This window comes from Pipistrellus hanaki, assembly GCF_964339955.1.
Source record: "Pipistrellus hanaki genome assembly, chromosome: 18".
Lineage (NCBI taxonomy): Eukaryota > Metazoa > Chordata > Mammalia > Chiroptera > Vespertilionidae > Pipistrellus > Pipistrellus hanaki.
In genome coordinates this window covers 38,048,288-38,069,929 of record NC_140520.1, presented here as the reverse complement: position 1 = coordinate 38,069,929, position 21,642 = coordinate 38,048,288, and the positions used below count along the sequence as shown (strand labels likewise).

The following is a 21,642-nucleotide window of genomic DNA, read 5'->3' as shown; positions in this document are numbered from 1 at the left end:
CAAAAATTAATATAAGACACTGTCTTATTTTCGGGGAAACAGGGTAGTACAGAAGCAGAACGGCGCAAAGGTAATCTCTAAAGGTTATCTGTAGTTTCTACTCCTGGAGCTACTGAGTCAATGGGATTCAGTCTCCTGTGGTCCTGGTCCACAGGCTCAAGAAAGTTACCTTTGTGAGTTTCCAGGTCTCAGTCTTGAAGCTGAGGTAACTACCCTATTGTTTAAGTAAGTGTGTGCAGAAGCCAGGATAGCAGGGTTAAAGTTCAAACAGCAGTTTTTACCTAAGTATGATTGCTACCATACTTCACACACCCCAACCGGCCGGACCCTGGACTCCAGGCGAAGTGCGGCTCCAGCTCGCGCCGGGGTCTGCGGCCCCGGGGGCGGGGCCACCCTGGACCCGGAAACAGAACTGCGAGGGCGGGCCCCAACCAGCAGGTGGGGCGCTGGGCGGGCGCGGCCACCACGCGGCGGGGCTGAGCTCGGGCTCTCAGCGAGGGGCTAACAGGTACTCTGCTAGTTAGGGGAACGCGCAGACCAAGCACCCTAGTCCCTGACCCCGGCGAGGGCGGCCGCCCAGGAACCGAGCGCCCACCACACCCTTCGCCTCCCCGCCGCAGGGCTCTGACTCCGGCGCATGCGCCGTACAAGCTTGCGCCTCACCCGCCACTAAGTGCCTACGGTGGCTGTGCTGGGGACAAATTACTCAAGTGCGACCGTTCTGCAAACCCGATCCAGGAACCATGAGCTGGTGGGGTCACTTTAAGAAGGCGGAAGGGACTAAATAAAGTTGGGAGTGGAAGGGTTACATTAGTAGGCAACCGTGAGGAGGAAGAAATTTCCGTCTCGGCTCACAACCAGGATCCTGGAGCGGGAATAGAGGCGCTGGGAGCAGGACTTGGGGGCGTGGTCTGCGCTTCCGGAGGCGGGGCCTATGGTGGGGCGGGGCCTTCAGGAGCCACACCACGCCCTGCCCACGGCCTGGTCACTGCACCCATCCTGAGCTTGGCAGCCGCGGTCCTCACCAGCCCTTCGGAGGTGATCCAGGTGAGTGCACGCACCTGCGGGCGGTGGGGCGCGCCGGCCCCTGGGGGGCACTTCAGCTCTGCGCCGGGCACCACCCATATCTCTGCCAACCCGCGCCGAAAGACTCGCTCTCTTTCCCCCTTGCTGTCTGCAGCTTTCTTTCCATCTCTCTATCCCCTTCGCCCTCCACCTGCCCTGCGCCCTCCCCAGGATGGAGCGGTTTGCAGCGTCTCAGCTGGCCCCTGCCGCGCCATCTGCAACTCAGAGAGATCCTCAAGGTCAATCCTTCCCAGTCCCTTCCTTCCCTCTCCTCCAGTCCCGGACTGTGCGCCCGACCTTGCCGGCGACAGCTCTGGTGCGGAGCATAGGCGTGCGGGCCCTGCGGGCAGCGGGCAAGGCAGGCCCACCGGTAACTGGGTTTTCAACGACCTCGAGGCGCGGCGCCCGCTGCGGCGGCGGCTGTGCTGCTGGGGACCTTTCCGGAGCCCCCGGGGAATCGTGCTTGTTTTCCTCCTGCCCCACAGAAACGTGTTGTCGGTTTGCATTGGAGCCGTTAAGAAGGGCATTGCCTACCTCTGCCCGGGCGGAATCTCGCTTTAAGGTTCTGCCTGGGATTTCCGACCGCTTCCCTCTGCGCGGTGTCGCTGCGGGGAGCCGGGAGCCCGGGGCAGTGCGCAGGGCGGTGGAAGGCGCGGAGGACTCCAAGGTGAGTCATCGGGAGTTGTGGCTTCTGCTGATACTTCCCTCCGGAGGCATGAGGTGACCGGCTACATTGTGGCTAGGGGACAAGTGTGGGAAGGGAGGCCAAGGGAGAGCAGAGCCAAAAGGGTGGGGCTGGGCCTTCATTCCCAAACTGGAGGAGCGGATTCCGGGTGAAGGCCACTGGCTGCTCTGCAGATGTGCCGGGCCTGGGTGTGATTAGGTGGCGGAGAGAGCCGGCGTTTAGCTTCCTCTGGAGCCCGCAGTGCTGGGAGGGACCCAAGGGTACTGGTCAGAGTTATAGGCTATGTTTTACTTGGTTCAGTGTAGTTCACTAGTATCTGAGTAGAGGGATCAAGAATGTCCTCCTAGGAGTTCAGTGCAACGAAGTTAAATACAACTAACATCTAAATCCAAATAAATGTTTTTCACCCCTGGGAAGAAGTTCTGTTTAGCTTCCTCCTGACACAATGTTACCAAAATAGAAACCTCTGTCAAGCATCATTTTCACCCCTGAACCCGTAGCTATATATAAAACAGATGCACTGGTGGAGATACGGCCAGCCACAGAGGCTGCACTCACAAAGCGCAAAAGGACAGTCTCCCCACCCCCCACACTCCCGCACCCCGTTTAGAAGTCCTCCTGCTGGCCTAGCTCCCCGAGGAGACAGTCCTGACAGGAGCCTCCTCATTGGAGGACAGCAAATAGATTGAGCAGCTGCGGGAGAAGAGCCGTCCCCGTTATCGGGAGAAATGCTGAAAAGCCCTTGGACCCATTTGGAATGAAATGGATGGCGAGTCCATCTGTCCAAAAGTAATTAGTTAGTGCCTACTGCACAGCTAGCTGCATTTAAATAGGCTGATCCCTATTTTTGCATTTAAATATTCTGAATCCATATTCAGAACACCGTTTTCACCACATATGACCAGGAACCATTTTTTTAAAATATATTTTTATTGATTTCAGAGATGAACCATTTAAAAATATATATTTTTGTTGATTTCAGAGAGGAAGAGAGAGAGCTAGAAACATCAATGATGAATGAGAATCGTTGATCGGCTGCCTCCTGCACACCCCACATTGAGCCCCTACCCTGCCATGTGCCCTTGACCAGAATCGAACTCAGGACCCTTTAGTCCGCAGGCTGACGCTCTATCCACTGAGCCAAACTGGCGAGGGCTCATTTCACATTTTTTTAAAGCAATATTTGTTTAAAAGAATATGTTGCTTCAGTTTTTGCAATGGATTCATTAATACTCCTTATGAGTATACCATCCTGAAAAAGAAGAATTTAGCAGTTATCAGGTAGGTGGCTGCTGTGTAAAATGGAATGGCTGAGTTTGCTGCACTGTCTCTTACAGAGTCTACCTAACTCGCTCTGTGGAAAGCAATGAGGACAGGACAGTTGGACTGCCTTCCCAGTGCACTTGCAAATCCCGGAAGGATATCAGCATTTGGAATTGCACGGCCCCCTCTGAGCTCCTTCCAGAGTTGACCTCTTTACTAACTGGAACTTGGGTCCTAATGTTTTGGTGCCTTAGTACAATTTTTAAAGATCAGTGATATTTCACTTCTCCAGCCTAAGAAGTGTGAGTGATTGGTACAGACAGGCATGGAGAGTTAGCCCCTGTCCTGGGCAGGCGCCAGCAGCCCGGGTGGTTCCTTTGTCAGAATGGCTGGTACCCTAGAGGGGACTCCGCAGAGTTAACTGCTGTCGGCCCATGTTTCTTGTGATGGAAAATCCAAGTGGTGTCATGTGACTCATTCAAAAAAATTTTTTTTCTCTTCTGGAAATCAGGGTTTTGTTTCCCTCTGACCCTGTGTAATGCCAGTGAAGGGACAGGTTACATGGGAAATCATGTTATAAAAACGAGGTGCCAGTGCTTACAGCTCTTTTTTGAATTTGTCCAACAGGTCTTCTGGGTTTTACTGGAAGGCCCTAAAAAATAAAAATAAAAACGAAGTGCCAGTTTCTGGGCTGCCTTGCCCCTTGCGAACCTGAATGCCTGAATGGCCGGGGACGTTTTTCCGTTCTGTAATCTCTCCTTGTTTGCCGAGCTGTAGTGCCAGCATGCTTTTTTTTCCTTTTCCTTTTTTTTTTTTTTTTTTAAGTTCCTTTTTGGACCTTTTCTAAGGTTTTTCTTTCTTCCAATTAGAAGGATCTCAGGCTTTAATCAGTCACAGATTTAGAGTTAATTATTAGCTTTCTATTCTTGCCAATAAGGAGAGAGTCTGAGGAAGTGGACAAGTTTCAAAAGAGGCCAGAGGTGGTCAAAGGTGGCTCCAGCCTCCCTGAGAGGCAGGATAGCCGGGGCTGAGAGCATAGACCCTGGAACCTCTGTGACAGCTGTGTGACCCTGGGCAGATGACTTAGCCTCTCTGATGCTGTTTCCTCTTCTGCAAAAATGCAAGTTATAGTATATCCTAGAATGCTCTGAGGGGTTTAACGGGTTAATAGTGGAGAACTCCTTAGAACAGTGCTGACGCGCAGAAATGATGCGTGTGCCAGTAATAAGCAGTATGGATACTAATTTATTTCTCCAACCACTCTTTCTCCATCACTCCTCCAGACACGCTGGCCTTTCTCTTTCTCCCACAAATATAGCCGCCTCCCTGCCCGTATGCTAGCTGTGTTCTCTCCCACATCACACTTTCTGTCCCACAGCCATCATTCCACCCATCCTCCCGTTTCACAGTCCTCCTGTGCTCTGTCCCTCCTTCACTGTGCTCTGCCTTCTCCCTCTGGGTCACCACTGTGGCCGTGTCCTCCTGTGGACAGGGCGCTTAGTAGGGCCAGGCGGGGAGGGCACCAGGCAGGCACTCCTCGCAGGGAAATGGCAGAGACTTTAACCAATAAGCAGTTAGATTTTCCCTTCTTCTGTGTCCTTGGCTTCCCCTGCCCTCTCCCTGCCTCTGAGGTCACTGCCTTCGGGCCATGGAGTGACCCCTGCAGCCCGGCCCCGGGAGCCATCCCCTGGGCAGCCGAGATCTAGGTGTTCCGGTGTGACCGGCCCCTAGGTGAGGGGTCACGAGTCAGGGACTCTCACCCATGGAGCCTTTTGTGTCAAGAATCTGTCGGAAAAGGGTCCTCGCACTGGCAAAGGGACCTGGGATCTGTCCCGTCTCATTACAAACCTGCTATTCTTAGATTCCTGAAGCTCAATTAGCAGCTTTCCCAGGGGGTTCAGTTCCATTCGGCTCCTGTGCGCCTTTCACATCACCTCCCGAGAGAAGGCGGCAGGTAGAACGGCTGCTCTGAACCCTCGGTGCGGACGCACTGACTGGGACCCGCGGACTGGCGCATCCTGGGGCATTGCCTACCTCTGCCCGGGCGGAATCGCGCTTTACGGTTCTGCCTGGGATTTCCGACCGCTTCCCTCTGCGCGGTGTCGCTGCGGGGAGCCCGGGGCAGTGCGCAGGGCGTGGAAGGCGCGGAGGACTCCATGGTGAGTCATCGGGAGTTGTGGCTTCTGCTGATACTTCCCTCCGGAGGCATGAGGTGACCGGCTACCTTGTGGCTAGGGGACAAGTGTGGGCAGGGAGGCCAGAGGACTCCTAGTGCAGGAATGAACTCAGTTCTCCAAAGCCCTGGGATTAAAACATGTGACGCTTGAATATATATATGGCCAAGTGGTGGCTATCTATACTGATAATAGGGTAATAGATTAATAAGAACAGACAGACGACTGACCTTCCGGACATCATTCTGGACAAAGGTTCGGTGGCAGATCAGGCAAGCAGGCAGGCAGGCAAGTGGTTAGGGGAGATCAGATAGGCAGGTGAGCAGTTAGGGGTGATCAGATAGGCAGGCAGAGGTGGTTAGGGGCAATCAGGCAGGCAGGCAAGCAATTAGGGATGATCAGGCAGACAGGTGAGTGGTTAGGAGTGATCAGGCAGGCAGGCAGAGGCGGTTCAAGGCAATCAGGCAAGCCGGCGAGCAGTTAGGGGTGATCAGGCAGACAAGTGAGCAGTGAGGGGTGATGAGGCAGGCAGGTGAGCAGTTAGGGGTGACCAGGCAGGCAGGCAGAGTGGTTAGGGTGATGAGGCAGGGAGGCAGGAAGGCAGGCAAGCAGTTAGGAGCCAGCAGTCCCAGATTGTGAAAGGGGTGTCCAACTGCCAGTTTAGGCCTGATCCCGAAGGATTGGGGATCCCTGCAGGATCGGACCTAAACTGGCAGTTGGACATTCCCTGAGGGGTCCCAGATTGTAAGGGATCCCAGAGGCCAGGCTAACCCTCCTCCCCCCGCCCCGCATGAATTTTGTACCAGACCTCAAATATGAATATATATATATGGCTAATATGCAAAGCATCCCCTCAGGAGTTCAACCGGGAGACCGGAAGTTTGATAACTTGCTATGACGTGCACTGACCACAGGGGGTGGCGCAGAACGAAGGAAGGCCCCGGCCAGCAACCTGAAGGTCCCCATCAGCACTGATCACCAGCCAGGCCTAGGGACCCTACCCGTGCATGAATTTCGTGCACTGGGCCTCTAGTTTAACTATAAAGCTGAATATATTTGGACTATGGCACCGTTATCTCTAAAAAGGACAGATCTTCCGTCCTTCTGATGAGGAATTGAAGAATTGGGGTGCTGGGACAGCCCCGCTTTGTGCCTATCCCGCTGGCCTCATGTGGGTTGGTAATCAGAGAAATGATGACTCTTCAACCAGCGCTCATTTTCACCCCTTGGAGGACGGTCTGTACAGACCCGCGCGGCCATGATGAAGAAGTTTGCATCCTCACTCGGTGGTTATTCCTCCTCTTCAATGTCCCTGGCTCTTTCTCAAGCCTGGCTGTCGCTGGAAACGGTGGCGAGCGCACCGGTGCCATGGTGTGTGTGACGCGGAAGTGACAGGCCCGGCGGCAGCTGCAGGGGTAGCAGGGCCCGCAGAAATTGGGGACTGCCTTTCCCCTCTCTCTTCAAGGAAATGGAATTGCTCTCCGATGCTTTCCTCCCAGCTCCCCGGGCTCTCCCCCGAGCTGTGCTGCCGGGGCTGGCCGAGGCCTGTGCCTGTGCACACCCCCCAGAGGCAGAGCCGAGGCTGGGCAGCCGCCCGGGTGCTTCCGGCTGGCGGGGTGAGCCCAGCACAGCGTGCAGCATCCTCACGGCGTCTCAGGAATGGTGTCTGCGCCGTGTGGGAGAGAAGGAGCCTGTGGGAGGAAGGCAGCCAGGTCAGGGTGCTCGCCACTCGCTGGGGAAAGGCTCCCGGGAGCCTGAGTGCCGTGTGGTCGCCCCACTCCTGGTGCATAAAGAGGGCACCAGTGACAGGCCGCAGGCTGATCTGAGGACGCTCTTACACGGGGACTTACACTGTCCACGCTGCCTCGTGTCTGTCTGTCTGAGGGCAGAGGGAGCTGAAAGGGGGACCCTCTCTCCCTTGAAACATCTGATTGATTTACTTCAGTAAAAGATACGTTGTAACCCCCACGGCACAGAAGTCATCGATTATTCGAGCCAAGTGCCAGGTCCAGAAAGCCCACCTCTGCTCCATGTGGTGGTGGCTGCCCCGGGAACAGCTGGCAGCGGCCTTCAGTCCCAGTGCAGGAGGGCCGAGCCCCGGGTATCGGCTGCCGCCTGTGGAGCTGAAGGAACCCTGGCCCAGTGAGATAAGACAAGTGGGGGCAGGACAGAACACAGGGCAGGGCTAGTCAGGCTTCCGGGAAAATGTCAGCACAGGCCCTGGAGGCAGGACCTGAGCCAGGTGTGGGCTCACCCAGGCCCTGGGCCCTGGAGCCGAGGGATCTGCAGGGCTGAAAGAGCAGCTCTCCCCCCCCCCCCCGCCCCACCCACCCACCCCGCCCCTCCACACACACACACACACACACACACACACACACACACACCCCCCGCTGGGCTGGGTGTGACCGCACCCTGGAGGCTTTGCAGTGCTGCCTGGCAGCTTTCTGAACAGCCACATGTGTCTTCTCTCCGCTGCACAGAAGAGATGCTGTCCCACCCCCAGACCTGGCCCACAGGCCTCCAGGCCGGGGTCACCGGGCACCCCTGTGCCCCTCCCTCCCTGGAAGCCCACCTCGGCCGGCTTTCCTGCTGCCCCCCCATTGCTCCCCCATGCCTTCCCCTGCACCCACCCTCTCCCCACCCCCCTCACCCCTGTACCCACCCCCCACTGCTCCCAAGCACTCTTCCCAGTTTCCTCCCCAGCCTGGTATATCCTCAAAAGTCATGTGTGGCTAGTGATAGCACCTCCCTAAATAGATCAGAAAGTTACAGACCAGGTGCTGCTGTTTTCAAAAGGACAGAATAATCAGGTTTCTTACCAAAGTCGCCACGGGGCGCCTGTGGAACACCCGCCGCTGACGCCTGCTTAACGAGGGAGGGGCCTCCTTCTGCCGCTTAAACAACGACCGACACCCTGGGAGGGAAGAAGGCAGCGGGTGGAGAGGAAGAGCTCTGTCTGTCTTCGGGGAGTTCCTGGTCCTGGCACAGGCTCCCCGCCTGGCTCTGTGCCCTGGCTGTCCTGGAGGAGCCGGTGTCGCTCCGGCACTGCCCCCGAGGGGAGCTTAGTGGAGGGACCCCCTCATCACCCCCGACTGGGGAAGGAGTGATCCAGCTCCTGAGTAAGGGCCCACACCGTCCGTCCCACACACACACACACACATACACACACATACACACACATACACACACACACACACATACACACACACACACACACACAGCCTGTGTGGTAGCGCCGAGCAGGACACAGGCGAGCTCAGGCCCCAGTTCTGCCCTCGCGAGCTGTGGGCCCTGGGCAGCTTACAACTCCTCTTCCTCCGTTCCTCGTCTGCACGTGGGACGATGACCGTGCTCCCACGCAGGGCCGCTGAGGGGGGAGGGTTAATGCACATGAACTGTCACGTGCCTGGCGTGCGAGAAGCCCGTCGGCAGGCGGAGGTGACGCTGTTCCCGCGCTGCCGGTCCTGCCCCTGGATGAGAATTCGCCCGGCGTAGTTGGAGGGCCCGTGATCCTTAGTGGCCCTTCCATTGAAGTCATGGCGCCGATGTTCAGAAGGTCAGTACCCCTCCCCTAGCTCAGTGGATAGAGCATCGGCCTGCGGACTGAAGGGTCCTGGGTTCGATTCCAGTCAAGGGCACGTGCCCAGGCTATGGTTCAATCCCCAGTGAGCAGCATGCAGGAGGCAGCCGATCAATGATTTCCTCTCATCATTGATGTTTCTATTGCTCTCTCCCTTCCTCTCTGAGATCAATAAAAATCGATATTTAAAAAAGAGAATGTCAGGTGCCCCTGATCCGTGGTCTGAGAGTGGCTGACTCGGGTCCTCCCGGAGCATCACCTTCGAAGGTGAAAAGCCTCTGCTCTGACTGATTGGATGAGGGGGACCTGGCACGGTGAGTGACCGTTACCATGACCATGGGGAGAGCTGGGAACGAGCGGCTATGGCCGCTCAGGCTGAGGAGGCGTCCGGCAGGTCCTGCGCTCTGGCCCCCCTTCAGTTCCGCGCCCGCGTCCCGGAGCTGACAGGAACCAGGCTGCGGTGGGCACTGTAAGTGTGCAGGGCCGCTGGGCGCTGGACGGAGCTCGCTCTGCAAACCACCTCTGGCTCCTCCAGCTGGCCCCTGGAGCTCGGGTGCTGCAGGGTGACTGCAGCGGGACCATGTGGGTTGGAATTGGACAATATCAACACCTCCGGGAACGTTCCTAAACGTGGTCCCGACTCATCCCAGCCTCGCCGAGGCGCGTGTTACAAAGGCAGACTCCAGGCCCCCGGGACCCTCTGGCCAGAAACTCCAGGGCAGGGCAGGGCGTGTTGCAGCGAGCCCTGCAGGTGAACTGTGGCCTAGAACAGAGACCAGCAGCCTCCACTGAGGGTCTGTCGAAGTGCCAGTTACTATAAAACATGCATGGGAGGCCCGCCTGTCCTGGGAGGGCACGCACATTGGAGCCGTGGGCCAGAGCCTTGGTCAGTGTCCACGTGCCCGGTACCTGGCTCCTGGCCAGCGTGAGCAGGTGTGCGGACACGCACCGGCAGAGGCTTTGGGGGAGGGGGCAGGACAGGCGTGGGCCCCGTGGGCAGGACTGGCCATGAGCCAACCTAGGAGGCAGGACCACCTCCCACCTCCCACCTCCCACCCTTCCCCTGCGGCTGCCATCAGGGCTCCCGTCGCCAAAACCAAGAGCGCTCAGTAGGCTCCCGGGGCCACTTCCTCCCATCAGAACGGTGTCTGCCCTGCCGCCAGGGTCCGCGCCATTCTGGCCCTTCCTGCCTCGAGAGCTCGCCCCGTGCACGAGAGTCAGAGACAGCTCACGTTGCTGGTCACCGTCCTTAGGGGCGTGGTGCTTCCTCACCGACCTCCCAGCTTCTCCTCCTCGGCGCCTCTCCTCCGAGTCCTTGGAGGGAGAAGCAGGAAGAGCTGCCTGTTCCCTGCCTGTAAGGTCCCTCTCGTAATCTGGACTGCCCCCTCTAACCTCATCCACGATTCCCACCATTCGCCACACCGGCCACCCCTCTGACCTTGACCGTGCCAGCTGTGCCTCAGGGCCTTTGCACTTGCTGTTCTTTCCCCAGGACGTTGTGCGGCAGCCACGGCAGAGGCCCGCGGCAGCCTGAGAGAGTAGCCAGGCCCTGCCCTCCACTGCGGAGGCCACTCTCAGCTGAGTTTTGTTTGCGTGAATGGCGGTGTCTTGAGGGCAGGGATCCCATCTTGCTCACACTGTACCCCCACACCTAACAGTGGCTGGCATACAGTAAGTGCTCTCTGTATGTCATGGTTGGATAAAGGAATTCCATGCTCTTAGACTCAGTACACTATCCATGGCAGGAAACAAACTCCCCTTTGGAATCTAAATAGCCTGGAGCAGGAGGGCGGGACTGAGCCAGATGCCTGGGCACGGTGGCTCCCTCAGGCCCAGATCCCAGCGGATCTGCAGGGCTGAGACAGCCTCCCAGGGCTGTGTGTGAGCGTGCCAGGGCTGTGTGTGAGTGTGCCAGGGCTGAGTGTGTGAGCGTGCCAGGCTTTGCAGTGCCACCTGGTAGCTTTCTGAAAAGCCGGCCGCACAGAAGAGCTGGGTCCCACATGCTCATCCACGGCCCCGGCGTCTCCGAGCCACATGAGCCCAGCGCAGCTCCCCGCTCCCTCGCCGCCCCCCACGGCGTGCCCAGGAGACCAGTCATGAGCCACGCCAAGTCGGCCAGGAGTAGAAGCACTTCCCCAGGGGTCTCTTCTCTCAAACCAGTGACAGGATGTGTCTAATTAAAAAGCAAACACTGGATGGAATGACCCAAGTTCCTTTAAACCTTCAACTTAACCTTCTCTGGCTGAACCGCTTTGCCTCCTCTGCCGTCTGCCAGGAGGCAGCTGGAGGCCCTGGCCTCTGTGAGTACCGTTCCTGCCCTGCCCCGCCCACTCGGCGTCGTTCTGTGGGGTGTTTTGTACCCAGTTTCTGATCACGGCTGTGAAGGGGGAAATCTGGAACTAGGTATCTGCTTACTGATGTGCCTGCTTCCCTCTGGCACCCGGGACCCAGGCTTCCCTCACAGCCCCAGCTTCCTCTGGAAGGATGTTCTGTCTAATTAGCATATTACACTTTTAATATCATACTAGAGGCCCAGTGCATGAAATTCATGCATGGGGGCAAGGGGTCTCTCAGCTGGACCTGCACCCTCTCCAATCTGGGACTCCTGGCTCCTAACTGCTCACCTGATCACTCCTAACCACCTCTGCCTGCCAGCCTGATCACCCCCTAACTGCTCCCTTACCGGCCTGATTACCCCCAACTGCCCTCCCTGCCAGCCTGATCACCCCCAACTGCCCTCCCCTGCCAGCCTGACCACCCCTAACTGCCCTCCCCTGCCGGCCTGATTGGCCCTAACCACCTCTGCCTCGGCCCCTGCCACCATGGCTTCGTCCAGAAGATAACTGGTCTAATTAGCATATTACCCTTTTATTAGTATAGAGATCAGGGCAAAGACAGTCAACAGAACATCAGCGTGTGTAACATAACTCAATGTACAGCACTTATTGAGCGCTTGCTAGGTGTCGAGCATCTGGGCTGGGGTTATAAGCTGCGCCTCCTGCACTTCACCTCACAACCACAGCGGTGGATAGGGAAGCTGGCTGCTGAAATATGCTAATTTTCCCAGGACACAAAGAGGAAGTGTGAGAGCCAGGCTCTGACTCCGACACTCGGCCCAGCAGCGTCCTCACTACAGAGCCCCCCATGACCCCCAGAAAGGGCGGGGGGGTGGTCAGGACTCGTGCCACAGGTCCGACCTGCTCCTCTCTCTTCGTCACCCATCCCTGTCAGGCCATTCTTATGATAGTTATTTTTAATCCTCCCTTGAGGATATTTTTCTATTGATTTTTAGGGAGAGTAGAAGAGAGAGGGAAAGACATCAATGTGAGAGAGACACATTGGTTGGTTGCCTCCTGCAAGTGCCCCAAACAGGGCCTGGGCAAGGGAGGAGCCTGCAACCGACATACGTGCTCTTAACCGGAATCGAACCTGAGATCCCTCATTCTGCAGGCTGACGCTCTATCCACTGAGCCACACTAGTTAGGCCCATTTTATATATATATATATATATATATATATATATATATATATATATATATATATATATATATATAAAGATAATTTTATTATTTTTTATTTTTTTTAACCTTTATTGTCCAGATTATTACAAATGTTCCTCTTTTTTCCCCCTGCATTGCTCCCCTCCACCAGGTTCCTCATCCATAGGTGCACAGTTTTTGTTCAGTCTCTTCCCTCACCCCCTACTCTCCTTTTCCCCTAGAATTGTCAATCCACTCCTCTTCCATACCTCTGATTCTATTATATTCACCAGTTAATATTGTTCATCAGATTTTTTAATTTTCTTAGTTTTTAGTTTCACTTGTTGATAGTTATGTATTTGTTGTTCATAATTTTTATCTTTATCTTCTTCCTCTTCCTAAAGAACCCCCTTCAGCAATTTATATAATTCTGGTTTGGCAGTGATGAACTCCTTTAGCTTTTTTTTTTTTTTTTTTTTTTTTTTAGTGAAGCTCTTTATCTGGCCTTCGATTCTGAGTGATAGCTTTGCTGGGTAGAGTAGTTTTGGCTGTAGGTTCTTGCTATTCATCACCTTGACAATTGTATGGGTGCTCCTTTATAGGTAACTACCTGCTTTTTTCTTGCTGCTTTTAATATTTTCTCTTCATCTTTTGCTCTTGGAATTTTAATTATGGTGTGTCTTGGTGTGGTCCTCTTTGGATTCCTTTTGTTTGGGGTTCTGTGCGCTTCCTGGACTTGTAAGTCTAATTCTTTCACCAGGTGGGAAAGTTTTCTGTCACTATTTCTTCCAATAGGCTTTCGGTATCTTGCTCTCTCTTCTTCTGGGACCCCCATAATTTTGATGTTGGTTCACTTGAAGTTGTCCCAGAGGTTTCTTACATTATCTTCAACTTTCTGGATTCTCTTGTCTTCTTGCTTCTGCGGAGGAGTGTCCTCTGGCTCTTTGTGTTCCAAATCTTTGACTTGATTCTTGCAATCTTCCAGTCTGTTTTTAGGACACTGTATAATATTTTTTATTTCAGACAATGTATTCTTTATTTGATCCCTTTTCATATCCTTATAGGTCTCATTTATTTTATCGGCCTTTTCTAGGAAATTCTTGAAAAACCTTGTAACTGTAGTTTTGAACTCAATGTCCATTCTTTTACTATCCTCCATCTCCTTCCTTTGTGCCCTGCCTCTTCTCTGCATTTTAGCTTCTTCCCTGATTTGATGGAATAGTTTTGTGTGCTAGGTGTTCTGGTAAAGCCCGGTAGCACAGCCTTCCCAGTTACCTGTGATGGACAGTCTTGGTGTAGCCCTTTGTGGGCTGTTTGTGCAGTCTTGTTGTTAAGCCTTGCTTATTGTTGGTATCACTGGAAGCGTTGGTCTCCAAGCCAATTGGCTGTGAGGATCAGCAGTGTCTCAGCTAGGAGGGCTTCTGTGCTCCGCTTGGATGGGGCGGAGTCTCGGGGTGGCACAGACAAGCTTTGGTTCCCCGTCAGTCCCACCTTAGGAAAGTCCTATTTGCAGCGAGACCCACAAGATTGGTTGCAGGCGCACACTCCACTTAGGTAAAGGCTGTTCTCGAGTTTTGTCTGCTCCCTGACAGCCAGTTTTTTCCCAGCTCAGAGTTGTCTCTCAGTGCAGTTGGTAGTTTTTTTTTTCTCCTGAACGAGAAAGCCAGCCTCCTGGAGGGCTTCTGTGTTCCGCTTGGATGGGGCGGAGTCTTGGGGTGGTGCAGACAAGCTTTGGTTTCCCATCAGTCCCTTCCTACGAGGATCCAATTCCTGAGTCCCGCAGTAATGGCTGCAGGCTTCACGCACCTCTGAGAGAGCCTTGCCCACTGCCTGACAGTCAGGCCTCTCCCTGACTGGGGGTGTCTATCTGAGCAACAGGGTGTCTCTGTTTTCCTCCAAAACAAAGCCAGCCGCACGTTAGCTGTCTGCCCTCTCCGCGTGCCTGGAGTAAGCCAGCAGCGAACTCGGCCCGCCCTCTCTGGGTGCCACGAGCAAGCCAGCAGAGAGCTTGGCGGCCGCCTCTTCCACGCGCACAGTTCTCCGCACCTTCACAGTTCCTGAGGCTCAGCATCCCTTCTCTCCCCTTCCCAGGTGGTAGAGCCTCCACTCAGCCAGCTGTCTGGTGTTTCAGGGCAATGTTTCCTCTGTTTTCCAGTTGAAAATTTAAAAGTGTTGTGGTAGGCTGCAATTAGGTGTCTAGCCTATGCCGCCATCTTGGTTTCTCCTCAGGGCCATTTTTAATGGTTGTCCAGCAGTTGTGTTTTATGGGTGTGTTATCCATTTAGTCCTTTTGTCTTGGACATCTGTACCAGGTCTGGGTTTGCAATTACAAGTAGAACTGAGGTGGTGTCTTTGAACCAGATTCCCGTGGGATGAATGAGTAAGAATAATGCAAAAGTATTGCCAGCCTATCTCAGGCTGTTCTGGTGACCACACCTTGCCCCTCTTCCCTCCATCCCCCCGTGACGCACAGACCAGATACAGGGCAGCACAAAGTAGGGTTACAGTTGTGAGTTCGAGAAACATTATTTATTCTTGTATTATTATTCATTAATTATTTTATCATTTTCCATACTAATAGCTGTAAGCCTGCTTTTGGCTCACCCTGTATTTACCTAAATGCACTCTTATTTATACAGATCGCAAACTTTAATGCATAACCTTAAACACTGTAAGATGATTAACAAACAAGCAAGTTGCAGTGTTCCTCGCCGCCATGAAGCTGAGCTGGGAACAGACCCTTGGACCGGCTGTGTGTCCAGCCCCGGAGAAGGCAGAGTCTGGGCGGAGTTCCCGCCCGGCCTTATCATGCTGAGTGGGTGGAAGGGTTGCTAGTGACACAGAGCAGCGGCATGCCACCCGCCCGCAGCTGTGCTCACACCAGCCAGTTATCAGAACTCTGCCCCAGCTATCTGCTGGCCCTGGCGGGAGGGGCGTGGGTGCGGCCGGGAGCGGAGCTGAGCTGTCTCCCATCCCAACACACACGGGGCCTGAACCACCAAGGCCGATCTCTAAGTCCCTCTCTTGGCCCTGGATTCCTCGGAAAAAAGAATTCAGCAAATAACTAAGGTGTTTGCACCCTGAGGGAGCTAAGCTGGTTCCCTCCTTAAAGTGACTCAGTCCCTGCATTTGCTTTCAGCGGCAGCGGTGCCTGCTTGCCTGGGTCCTGCCCTCCTGCCCAAGGAGCCAGGCAGCCAGCCGCCCCCATAGTGTCTCTGGGTGGTCTGCAGGGAAGGGACTGTAACAGACGGCGCATGCTGGACTCCAGGACTGTGCCAGGTGGCGGTATTATCTCAGCTGGAGGGGCCGTTCCTGAAAGCACCAGAGTGGCCTGATCCCACAGGGATCTGTCTCTCAGCTCACAGCCGGTGCTTGGCCAGACTCCCTCCGGGGAGCTTTGCGGCGACCCCAGAGGCTCAGTTGGCAGGATCCCAGCCACGGGCATGCTCCCTGGCTGGCTGTTGTGCTCCTGTACCTGACCAGGTGTCTGCGGCTCCTGCAGGGGGCGCCTCGGGGAGGGCAGCACTCCCATGCCCGCCGACTGCAGCCCTTTGCAACCACCACCGTCACCTTAGCAAAGCGCCAGGGGAGCGGCGGCCCGGGGTCTAACTCCCAGACTGCACTTCGGCTCTGGAAGAGGAGCCCGTCGTCCATGCTCCGTTCTCACTGCAGCTTCCCGAGCACTGGCTCCGTCCTGCCACCGGCTTCTCCTGCCCGGGTCCTTGCCAGTCGGAAGATCAGAGGTCCGGGACCCAGCACCACAGCTAGTGCTGACCAGCTGCTCGGGGGCTGGGAGGGATTCCCAGGCCTCTCGGGTCTTGACTCTGCCCTCCTCGCGGCGCCTCCCTGCCTCAGTGTAGCCTGGCGCCCGTGGGCTGGGGAGAGTGACCATGAGCTGAAGGTGCGGCCCGGCACCCGGTGGCCCACCTGCCCGGAGCCCGGCGCCCTGCCCAAAAGTTTGGGTCTGGAAGCCGACTCTCGACTTGCAAACTTTGACCTAAACTCAATGTGCTGGTTTCTCTGTTTGGACAGAGACAGCTTCCTTTAACCGGCCTGGCAGCCCAGGGATATGGGCAGACGGGAGCTCCGCCGTCCGTTCTCAAAGAGGTGCTCAGAATCCAGCCCGTATTTTGTTCTAACAACTACGGAGCTGACTCTGCACTTCGGCTCATTCTAGAAGAGAGGGGGGTGAGCAAGCTGGGAGGGCAGCCTGTCCCCTCGCCCCCCACCCTCCTGAGAGCCAGGAGGTGTGGCCGGAGTGACCCTGAAAACGGGCACCTCCTGGAGACAGCCCTTCCCCCTGGTCAATCCTGGAGGGAGCGGAGGCGGCCTGGCGAGCAGCTCAGAGGTCAGGCTCGGCTCCCGATGCCACGCTGATGGAGAGCCCAGCACGAGGGAGAGGGACGATAATGCCGCGGGCGGTCTGTTTTAAGTTCTGAATGCACAGTGTCTCCAGCCGCCTCCCCCGGGCGGCGCCTCGCCCTGTGCCCGCAGGGGTGCCCCGCTCCTGCCGCGCACGCCACAGGCTGGTGCCCGTCTCTCCGCAGAGCCGAGATGGCCGTCCTCTCCAAGGAGTACGGGTTCGTGGTCCTGACCGGGGCCGCCAGCTTCGTCCTGGTGATGCACCTCGCCTTAAACGTCGTCAAGGCCCGCAAGAAGTACAAGGTGGAGGTGAGTGGGAACAGAGTCTGGGCGAGAACATGTTTCCGTCCTGGAGGGCGAGGCAGTGGTCAGTGGCGGCAGTGTCCACGGGGCCTCGTAGAGAGACTGCCCCTTCCCGGCAGGAAGGCGCCTCCCGCAGAGGCCCGGGGCGCTGGCAGGGGACAGCCTGCCGGGCCGAGCTGCTCGCCGGGAGGGGGTGTTTCTGTGGGGGGTTCACAGGCAGCGCTGTTTCCCGCGTGGCACCCCCGGCCACCGTCCCGTGTCCGCAGAGGTGGTGGTGCCGCCCTGCGCTGGCCTGAGCCCCGGACCAGCAGGGGACCCATCAGATCCCCGTTCCCTCTGCCCGGCCCAGAGGGCTGGCTGCTGCCGTTGGCCTGGGAGCAGTTCTGTTTAGTGACTCATCGCTGGACTCCGAGCTCATCCTAGCACCTAGTTTCTCTCCTTGGCCCTAACGGAGTGCCGTCAGAACTCTCCTGTTCCCGCCGCCCCGTGGGTCCCCGGAGGCTGAGGGAGGGTGTTCCCGTGGTGTCCAGTGTGTCAGACACCGCGGCGATGGCCGTGGCACAGCTGCCCTCCCTTACTCCTGGGAATGAACAGCCGAGTGGCCCTGCCTCTGAGAACCCAGCCTGGTCACTGCGATGTTTAAGCCGACGTAGACCTTGGAATAGATTAGCGTCCAGGTTCGTGTTAACTGTCTTGACCGTCTGATCAGCAAGCCCCCTGTGTCCGCAGTATCCCACCATGTACAGCACGGACCCTGAAAACGGGCACCTCTTCAACTGCATCCAGCGAGCGCACCAGAACACGTGAGCGTGGGCCTCGGCACTGACGCCGCGGGCGGGGCGGGGGGCGGGGCGGGGGTGGGGGCAGCCACCCCTGTCCGGCACCCGCCTGTGGCGCACCCTGTCTGTAAGAGGGCGGTGGTGATCACGGGCGCTCACTAACAGTGTCATTTAAAAACCCGTAGTGAGCAGGTGGGACCGTAAGCACAATGAAGAGTTAGGATGGTGGCGTCCTGGGTGACCCCTCCAAGGCGGGAGGGTGGCCGCTGCTCAGGGGCGGGGGGGGGGGGGGGGTTACTGAGTCCCCCAGCCCAGGGAGTGAGGGCCCTGCCCCCGCCCCCTAACCAATGTTTCTCTAATGGTGTTCAAAGACACCACCCGCCCCGGCAGCTGGTCAGATGGCGCCCCCTGCTGTCCCTCGTCCGCTCTGACCGTGTTTAGTAAGAGCTGTTCCTCGCTTACACAGGGCGCTTTTAAAACGTCTCTCTTCTCTTGCAGGTTGGAAGTGTACCCTCCCTTCTTATTTTTCCTCGCTGTGGGGGGTGTGTACCACCCGGTGAGTTGATCCCGGGGTGTCATCTGGGATCCAATGTGTTTCCTCTAGGCCCTGTGTGTTTATTTAAAGAATTTCAGTCAGTTGCTTCTAACAGAATTTTTGTGTTGTTGGATTTTTAAATAGATTCTTATTGATTTCAGAGAGGAAGGAGAGGGAGAGAAAGAGAGGAACATCAATGACGAGAGAGGATCTTTCATGGGCTGCCTCCTGGGGATGGAGCCCACAACCTGGGCATGTGCCCTAGCCGGGAATCAAACTGGTGACCTCTTGGTTCCTCAGCCATGAGCCACATCCACTGGGCAGAACTGTGGTGTTTTTTTAATCTTTATTGTTGAAAGCATTAGATATGTCCCCTTTTTCCCACTGACCCTCTTCAGTGCACACCCCTCCCCCCCACACACACACACACACACACACACACACACCTGCCCCAGGCTTCGCCACCCTGTTGTCTGTGCTAACGGAGCTCTTTAAAGCGGCAGGCTTTCCCCTGTGGGTTTTGTGTTTTTTCACAGCTGAGGGAAACATCCTGGATACTGTGTAAGCTTCTCAGTCAGTTAGCTACGGGACAGAAGAGTCAGAACTTGAACCCAGGCCTGACTCTCTTAGGCTCATGTCCATGCGTGTTTTACTTTGCGTATTCATTCATTCCTGCAACCAACACTCACTGATCGCCTCAGGTTACGGCGGCGAACCATCCAGCCGACCCTGCTCTCAGGGGCCTGACCTGCAGGCACCCAGTGTCCGACATGGTCCGTTAGGGGGTGGATGGGCCTCGGCGGCCACTGTACCCCGTGGACCGTGGGCTGGTCTGCCCTCTGCCTGTGTCAATCAGGCGGGTTTTCTGAGCCCGATTACGTGCCTTTGGCCCTGCCGTGGCCAGAAAGTGTCTTTTTTTGTGTGTGCTTTTGTTTAAGGTGTGTTTCTTTCTTTTTTTCTTTTTTTAAATATATTTTATTGATTTTTCACAGAGAGAAAGGGAGAGGGATAGAGAGCTAGAAACATCAATCAGCTGTCTCCTGCATGCCCCTTACCGGGGATGTGCCTATAACCAATGTACATGCCCTTGACCGGAATCGAACCTGGGACCTTCCAGTCCGCAGACCGACGCTCTATCCACTGAGCCAAACCGGTTTCGGCCAGAAAGTGTCCTCTTGCCTGAGTTCTGCCTGAGTGCAGGCATCCCCACAGCCTCTGGTCCGCACCAGCTGCCAGATCAGCACGTCCGCAGCTTGTGGCACGAGTGACATGATTAGCTTTTTGCTAAATCATTGCATGGTCAACACTAGATGTCAGCACAGCTCTGCCTGTTGAATGCAAACACTAACATGCTCCCCTTTTTTTTTCAGCGAGTCGTCTCGGGCCTGGGCATGGCCTGGATCGTGGGACGCGTTCTCTATGCCTACGGCTACTACACGGGGGGTAAGGGCACGGCTCCCGCCAGGGAAGCAAAGTGCGAATCTGAGGCCAGTTCCCTTCAGGCAGGACTTGAAGGAAAGGGGGTGGGACTGGAGAGGGTTAGGTGAAAGGTCTGTTCCCATCTTTCTTTTTACTCACCTTTGAATAGTAACAAAACTTACCCTCATCAGGCACTTTCTGTGTCCATTGCTGCTCTAAGAACTTTGCATCTCGCTGTTTCAAAACTTCTGGCAATTCTGTGATGGAGATAATAAGGTGACCAGACAGACGTCCCACTTTTGGCAGGACGAACCCGATTTTTACCAATTTGTCCCGTATCGTTTTAAAACGCCGCAGAACACAGGACAAATTGGTAAAAATCAGGACGTCTGGTCACCTTAAAATAGCATCTTCTCTCACCGATGGGGACACTGAGGCTTGGAAAGATTAATGCTCTCTAGGTCACAGAGCTACGAGGTGGAAACTGTGAGCCAGGACTCTGTGACTGCGGGCCCTGCTCCTCACGACTGGGGGCGGACAAACAGAGGGGAGAGGCTCTGCCGCCCTCACATCTTTAAAGCAGGGGGAGGCCGGCCCAAGTCCGGGCCTCGCAGGTCCGATTGTCCTGTAACCCTGAGGCCCACGCAGCCCTGGCGTGACGCAGGGCGTTGCGTGAGGCAGACTGGCCTCTGACCAGGCGTCTGCCGCTGGAGGGACGGGCTCATGGGTGCCAATGGCTGTCCCTGCAGAGCCGCCGGTAACGTCCACTCTTCTTCTCTCCCCTCCCCCCAGAGCCCAGCAAGCGGAACCGGGGGGCCCTGGGCTCCATCGCCCTCCTCGGCCTGATGGGCACCACTGTGTGCTCCGCCTTCCAGCACCTCGGATGGGTGAAAACCGGCTTGGGGTCCAAGTGCTGCCACTGAGGCTGGGTGGGGTGTTAAAAACTCATTCATTTTGAATGACTTACTTTTATTTCGTTACTTTTTTTTTTTTCTAAATATAATAAAATTTATCTGGCACCAGCCTCCTAAGTAACCCTGACTCTGTGACTTATTTCCTGTTGAATCTTTATGTAAATAAGCGGCCTGCTCCTACTCCTGTCCCTGCCCCCTGCCCCCTGCCCCCTGCCCCCTGCCCCCTGCCAGCGGGCTGCCTCGGGGGGGGGGGGGGGGATGTCTCATTATGGTGGCAGCTGTGAAAACACGGCTCTGAGAGGAAGGGTGCAGTTGAAGAGGTGCCCGTTTTCAGGGTCTGTGCTGTACACGGTGGGACACAGAGAGCTTAATGATCAGACCGTCAGGACAGTTAGGTTCTGGTTAGGATCTGAGGTTACCGCTACACAGGATAGCAATGAGGATTCTTCAGAATCTCTCCTGAAGGCCAGGCAGAGAGGCTCCTGTGGCTGAGAATCGTCCTGTGCACTGATGGTCCGATTCCCAGTCAGGGCACGAAGCTAGGTTTTGGGTTTGGTCCTTGTACAGAAAGCAACCAATAGATGTTTCTCTCTCCCTCCCTCTCTCCAAGCATGTCCTCAGGTGAGGATTAAAATAATTATCATTATCCTAGCATCGACCTGCAAACGGAAGGGTCCCAGGTTCAGTTCTGGTCAAGGGCAAGGACCTCAGTTACAGGAACCTATTCCTGGAGCATTAACTGTTCTTACTAAAGGTCCATCTAATGGTAAAGCTGCTTATCATATAGTGAATTCAGACTGAGTCATCCAGACAGTCACACTTCTGTGCAGAGAACTGAATTAGAAGCTATTAAGGCTGTATTGCAGAATTTCCAGGAGCCTCTCAATGCTATTTCTGATTCTGCCTATACTGCTGGCCTGGTAAACAGAATTAAGTCTGCTCGATTAAAACAGCTCAGTGACCAAAGTCTATTTTTACTATTTAAACAGGTACAGCAAGTTGTACAGCAAAGACAATGTCCCTTTTATATTACTCAATAGAGGCCCAGTGCATGAAATTTATGCCTGCACCCTTTTGCAATCTG

General features: G+C 55.6%; 1 protein-coding gene across 2 annotated transcripts; it reads left to right on the top strand.

Moving 5' to 3' along the window:
- The first annotated feature begins 413 nt into the window (after positions 1 to 413).
- On the top strand, positions 414 to 20,679 carry MGST3 (microsomal glutathione S-transferase 3). Of its 2 annotated transcripts, XM_084867198.1 has the most exons (7): positions 1,041 to 1,304; positions 1,551 to 1,732; positions 16,794 to 16,917; positions 17,641 to 17,714; positions 18,189 to 18,246; positions 19,596 to 19,668; positions 20,437 to 20,679. In XM_084867198.1, exons 3-7 carry the CDS (start codon positions 16,801 to 16,803, stop codon positions 20,565 to 20,567), a joined length of 453 nt encoding a protein of 150 aa, XP_084723324.1. In that variant the 5' UTR covers positions 1,041 to 1,304; positions 1,551 to 1,732; positions 16,794 to 16,800; the 3' UTR covers positions 20,568 to 20,679. The 2 variants fall into 2 exon arrangements, with proteins under 2 accessions (XP_084723323.1, XP_084723324.1); XM_084867197.1 differs by lacking the exon at positions 1,551 to 1,732 and having other exon boundaries at positions 414 to 1,047.
- The last annotated feature ends 963 nt before the right edge of the window (positions 20,680 to 21,642 follow it).

What these genes read in the sequence shown, in the direction of transcription:
- MGST3 (XM_084867197.1), top strand. Translation starts at nt 16,801, where the DNA reads ATGGCCGTCCTCTCCAAGGAGTACGGGTTCGTGGTCCTGACCGGGGCC. An exon ending in GCAAGAAGTACAAGGTGGAG is followed by an intron (nt 16,918 to 17,640) that starts GTGAGTGGGAAC and finishes CTGTGTCCGCAG; the next exon opens with TATCCCACCATGTACAGCAC. An exon ending in CTACGGCTACTACACGGGGG is followed by an intron (nt 19,669 to 20,436) that starts GTAAGGGCACGG and finishes CCCTCCCCCCAG; the next exon opens with AGCCCAGCAAGCGGAACCGG.